The following is a 6,241-nucleotide window of genomic DNA, read 5'->3' as shown; positions in this document are numbered from 1 at the left end:
CTCGGATGTAGATGGAGATGCGGTGGATGTCGAAGATCGTCCCACCGGGCGTGCCGGAATGTGTTGCGGTCGAAACCCACCGGCGGGCAGCGACGGGCAACACCGTAGAGCCGGGAATCTCCCAGAGGCTGCGGCCGGCCCTCGGTCCCTCCGAGCGACGGCCCGCAAAGCCTTCTCGCACGCACGTCCGATGCTGTCGCAAGGGCGTGCCACCTGACCTATACCTGGTCGGGAAGGTGTTGGATGATGCCTCGCTTAGTTTCCGCATGGCATACACGTAAACGTTAAATACGAGCCTCGATCGGCTCTCGAGTTGTCCCGTGAATCGGCTCAAAGAGCCGATCCACCCATGATGCGTACGAGGTGTACGATCGGATGGTGGTCCTGCTTGATCAAGATAAAGCTGAAGCGACCTACTACGATTTAGGGTTTTCACCGCATAATCGGAACATCCTACTCGTGATTGGGCCTCGCGCTCGCGTACGGTGATCGTAAGCCGATCCTAGACAGGGCCTAAAACCAACACGAGGTTGATCCTCGAACATCCTCGTCTAGGGCTAGCAAACCGCACCCTACACGCCGCCGGATCCTCCAACCCTTTGTAAGGCCTAACTATTGCAGATATTAAACTAATCCTTGAAGAACAAGGAGCAACCGTAACGGATCGGATCTACTAAACAATGATCAAGCGGGGTGCCGCCCCTACACCTAAGATAGGTGTAAGGGCGGCTAGATGTATAAGGCTTGCACTACGACAGCATATGATACGAAGAACAATGCTAACCCTAACACATCTAAGATAACTACGTTGCTCGCCCTCAAAAAGGCTTCAGTACGAGCAACGCATGAACAACATAATAAGCTTATGCTGCCTAGATCGCAAGATGCGATCTAGGCAGCATGGTGCTTACCGGAATAAACCCTCGAGACGAAGGAGTTGGCGATGCGCCGAGATTGATTTGTGTTGAACGTTGGTTGTTGTTTATTTCATAAACCCTAGATACATATTTATAGTCCGGGGGACTTTCTAACGTGGGAATAATCCCAACCGTGCACGAGGCAAACTCTAACTAACCGACACGTAATCTACTATGCTACAGATACAAGGGCAAACTAGCCCAAACTTTGCATATAAGGCCGATTCACGTATTTCTTCCGTATATAATCTTCAAATCCATCTTGATCGCGGCCCACCTCTGATCTGGTCAAATTCTGGTGATAACAGCGGCTCTCAAAGGGAAATATTCTTCCGCGACGGCGTCCCACGTATCTACCCCTTCCTCCGCCCACAACGTTTCAAGCTCCTCCTTTAATAGTTCGAGATACATGTTGATATCGTTTCCTCGGCTGTGTCGGCCCTTGAATTAGCATACTCATCTCGTATGTACTTCCTCTTCATGCACAGCCAGGGCGGGAGGTTGTAGATCCATACAAACACGGGTCATGTGCTATGTGTGCTTGCTCTGATTTCCGAACGGATTGAATCCGTCCGTGCTCGCACCCAACCCGATGTTTCGGGATCTGCCCCAAAACTTCCGAATTCATTGTCTAATGCTTTCCACCGGCTTGCATCCGAAGGGTGCGTCGAGCACTCGGGTGCTCAATCCGCTCTTCATCATTCAACACCGCCTCCTTTCTTTCTGCGTGCCGCCGCATGAGCTTTTCTTCCTTGCGGTCCGCGTAGAACCGTTGAAGCCGGGGGGCGAGAGGGAAGTACCACACAACTTTCCGAGGAGCTTTCTTCTTCCCTTTCTTGTACCGTTCAGCTTCACACACAGGACATTTGGTCTTGTCCATGTGCTCCTTACGATACATGATACAGTCGTTGATGCAGGCGTGATACTTTTCGTGGGGTAAGTCGACAGGGCACATGATTCTCTTGGCCTCGGCTAGACTACCAGGACACGTGTTCCCGGCAGGAAGGAGATCTTTCACGTATTCCAGGATGTCGTCGACGCTTGTGTCCGTCCATCCGTGTTTCGCCTTCATCTGCAGCACATCGAGAGCTACTCTCAAGTGAGACTCCCCCAACCCGCGACCTGAGTCGTACAACGGAGTATTCGAGTCCATCTCGAGTTGCTCAAGCTTTGATTTCCGCTTGGCGCCTTTCGTCTTTTCGAGAAGCAGATCTTGAAGATGAGGGTCCCGCACGACCGAAGCTAGCGGCACCTCTTCGTCGTCGTCAAGGTTATTGTCGTCGTCAAGGTTATCGTCCCGTGCGACAAACTCTTCATCGTCATCAATATCATGATGCCCTCCTTCTTGCCGGCCATTTTTACCACCTGCCGCCGTCGCCCCATTGACCTCCGCGCCATCATCACTCATCCATTGAGTGTGTCCATGCATGAAACCATTAGTGAGCAGGTGCCCCTGCAATTTGCCCGAATACGGGTCAAACATTTTCCTCGTTTGCATCTCCGGCACGGACACAATACCTCCGTGCGGTTATTTTCATACATGTCGATGATCGCGTGTTTCAGATATCTCATCACGATGCTTTCACTCATCTCGATAACCATTATCGCCTGCATGGTAAGATTACATAATTCATTAGAACCATGCATCCGTCGGTAGTTTTCACGGAAAATTTCGGCATGACCTTCCTACACCGTAGGACATAGGAGCGCCGTAAATGTGCCGAAACGGAAACTTAAAGAATCAACATTTCGGCGCAACGTTGGCAACTCATTTTCAACGCCAACACACACAAGCACAAGCACAACATATATATATGCCACACACGAGAGCTTTGCTTCAAATGTCCAACATAAGTCGATTTCATTCCTCAATTTGTTCATTAATCACCTATTTGTTTGATATATTCGTCAACGAGATCGAGACGTCGCACCGCTACCACGGCGTATGGAAGCCGACTTTCTAGATCTAGAACTAGATCTAGATCTAGATTGAGCGGTCAATGCGCGATAGATAGATCTAGATCTACATAGGGATGTGGGAGATGCATGTAGGAAGGGAAGATTTGCTCAAAAAATATGATTTTGTTTGGTCAAATTGGCTAAAGTTGGGGTAGAAATGGGCAAAAATTAGGTGGGTTGGGAGAAGGGTCGGGTTGTGTGGATGAGGAGTGAGTGTAGTGGCTTGGTAGTGCTGGTTGGTGGCTGTAATAAGTCTCAGGTTACTGCCGGCGCACCAGGACCTGGGTGCGCCGGGCAAGTGTATAGCCCATCCGGCTATATTCCGCTCTCGACCAGGCCCACGAGCATTGCCGGCGCACCAGCCCAAGAGCGCGCCGGCACCGCCGGCGCGCTCTTGGGCTGGTGCGCCGGCAATGCTTCGTGGGCCTGGCCGAGTTGGGGGGAGGTGTTGCCAGGAAATAGCGCCGGCGCGTCGTGTCAGCTGGTGCGCCGGCAGTGGGAAGGCATCGCCGGCGCGGCGACTTTCTGGTGCGCCGGCAACAAGTTCCACCGGCGCATGCCTATGGTGGTGCGCCGGCACCACTTGCCTCCACCTATAGGCTTTTCCCTAGTAGTGGGGGTTTTCCCAACATGACCTGCAGCCCATTCGACTGAATCAAATCATAAAAGCCTTCCTGTTCAAACCAAGACAATTCGAATGAGAAACGCGTCTTATTTCCAATGTGTGCCTGATGACCAGTGTCAATCAGCAACGGTGTATGATCCGATCCAGATCTAGTCAAAACCCGGACCGATACCAAAGGAAACTTATGTTCTCATTCTACACTAGCAAGTACTCTATCCAGTTTTTCATATGTAGGTGTTGATGTTCTGCTAGCCCATGTATATTGTCTCCCAGACAACATAATCTCTCTTAAATTTAAATTTTCAATGATTGCATTAAAAATAAACGGCCAACGAGGATTAAAGTTATCATTACTTTTATCCTCTAGTCGCCTTAGAATATTAAAATCTCCCGCCAAAAGCATTGGTAAGGTTTCAGAATAACACATCATAACCAATTCGGACAGAAATTCATGTTTATGTTTATCTTGTGCCGCCCCATACACCGGTACCAACAACCATTCGAAGCCATCATATTTAGATTTGACCGACAACTTATCACAAAAATCCCCCGTTTCCACTTTATTAACTTTCAAAATCATAGTGTTAATACCTACAAGGATCCCCGTGACCTCCCATGTGGTGGCAAGCAAAACCACTCAAAAATCTTACCCGCATAAAGTTCTCCAAGAAAAGGTATTGCAAAATCAGACCGCCCCATCTCTAATAAAGCTATAAAATCCAGGTCATACTCCCTAATGGATTCTTTAACAAACAAGTGTTTTCCTGGGTCCTTGAATCCCTCACTATTCCACGTAATTCCTCTTAGTTTATGCATTATAATTTTGAAGTCTTAATACTAATACGATTACTCCTCCGCACATTCATTTTATCATACGATTTTTTTACGCCTTTTCTTTTTCTCTTTGACAACAGGGGGAGTAGCCCGACCCAGTTCATCTCCATCGAAATCCTCCTCATCCTCCAAATCCTCACACAAGTTGGAGGCTCTAGATACTACCAAACAAGACGAGACCAAATCATTCTCTTTAGGCATTTTATTTTTCTTCTCTAACATAGTTAAAGTGCGCGCTTTTTCAGTGTCTAAAATTAACTTAGCTGTGGCAATACTTTCAGAGTTTGACTTTCCCAAAGACACTCCCAACGATGTAGCATGCTCAAGAATTTGATCATCTGAAAACGAGGATAAAATAGTAGGTTGTGTCATAGGCTTACCAATCACATGCATTGCATCACGTTTTTGAGCCACCATCATCGCCCTCTCCAATTGTGTTGCATCATAATTTGGTTGGGCTCGTAGTCGTCCACTCGACCGCACCCCCCGCAATGCCTCCTCTTTAATACCACCGAAATCCACAATCTGATCCTTGGAGAATATTTTGTTCTTCTCCATTCTCACCCCCTGGGTACACATACCCTGTTTATCAAACATACTTCGTTGAGATGAATTATGAACAGATGAAATCAGCACTGGCATTTTTAGTGCAACATTTACCTTATCTTGCATAGGAGACACATGCGAGTTTGAAATGTTGATCGACGTCGACTTGATCGACGTGGACATCTGCATGGGAGTCGCCAGGCCATGCATACCAGGCCTGGGAAGGTCCGAGCCACACACCAGCGCAGTTGGGCCGCATGGTGTGGCCGGCAATGGCCTACTGGGCATCACCACCGTGTTAATCTCCCATGTGGCAGCAGGACTGCTCGTCGCTGCAGCTGGGCCACTTGGCCTGGGTGGAGTGGCAGCGGCTTCCATCTCCGCACGGCCGGCCCCTGCATGCCTCGGGGCGTGGGTGCCATGTACGTCGGCGATCGGCTACCTCGCTGTTCACCGCCAGTAGTCGTCGTACGTCGCTCTTCCCCGCCAGTAATCACCGATTGTGGCACATACACCATACCGTGATCACGAACTGGCTCATCTTCCCTGAAAACATCCATAACCGCATTAAAAGAATGAAATAACCGTTTAGGACTAATACATATTTTATCAGAACCAAAAAATGCATCATCATACCTTGGTGCACAATTGGTTTTCGGTATAGAACTAGACTTATTCTCTAGTCCCCCAACAGATGCATGTTTCATCATGTGCCTAGCCACAGTTTTAGTATTGGACTTTTGAGGAGATTTAGAGGCCCCTTTATCCTCATTCAACTCCCCACAATTCTTTGTTCTCTTGACATTGCGTTCAGGATCCGCACCCCCTGGCTTGTCATGGGTATTAGAATGGGAATCATCATCTCCCCCATCACCAGGAGCCTTTGACATCAAAACATCCATGTTATTCATAACTTGTTCTCCTTCCACCTCAAACCTCAAACGGAAAAACTCTTTTTTTATTTTCAGATCCCAAGATTCAGGAATGAGGGTAGTATCCAAGCAAGTGATGAGCAAACGGACAATATTATGCTGTCTTGTAAAAGATATATCAATGTCCAAAGTTTTACCAAAAACATCGCCAAGGGCCCAAAGAGCTAAATAATCATCAAGAGCTTTCGGTGGTAGGCCATACACCCTCACCCAAACATCTTTAGGTACCCAAGCCGGCTGAACTTCCTTCTTCCAAAAATCAAAAGACAGAATAATGGTTGAATCAGACACATGAAATCTACCAAAATGCTGCACCCTTACCAACTCATTTTTACTCAGAAAATTTACTTTGAACACCCCCTCTTCCATTTATTGCACTTCCCAGAGATACTGCGGGTCAGGAACTATCCACTGCAAGTGAGTGATCA

At 48.1% G+C, this 6,241-nt stretch overlaps 1 protein-coding gene across 1 annotated transcript in view; it reads left to right on the top strand.

Moving 5' to 3' along the window:
* LOC124671294 (disease resistance protein RGA2-like) overlaps positions 1 to 5,344 on the top strand; it is a 24,834-nt gene extending 19,490 nt beyond the window's left edge. Inside the window, exon 4 of the mRNA XM_047207685.1 lies at positions 5,010 to 5,344. Within this exon, the coding sequence (XP_047063641.1) occupies positions 5,010 to 5,344 (335 nt within the window). The remainder of the gene's footprint in view (positions 1 to 5,009) is intronic.
* The last annotated feature ends 897 nt before the right edge of the window (positions 5,345 to 6,241 follow it).

The sequence above is a fragment of the Lolium rigidum genome, chromosome 7 (assembly GCF_022539505.1).
Source record: "Lolium rigidum isolate FL_2022 chromosome 7, APGP_CSIRO_Lrig_0.1, whole genome shotgun sequence".
NCBI lineage: Eukaryota > Viridiplantae > Streptophyta > Magnoliopsida > Poales > Poaceae > Lolium > Lolium rigidum.
This window is presented reverse-complemented; position numbering and strand designations above follow the sequence as displayed.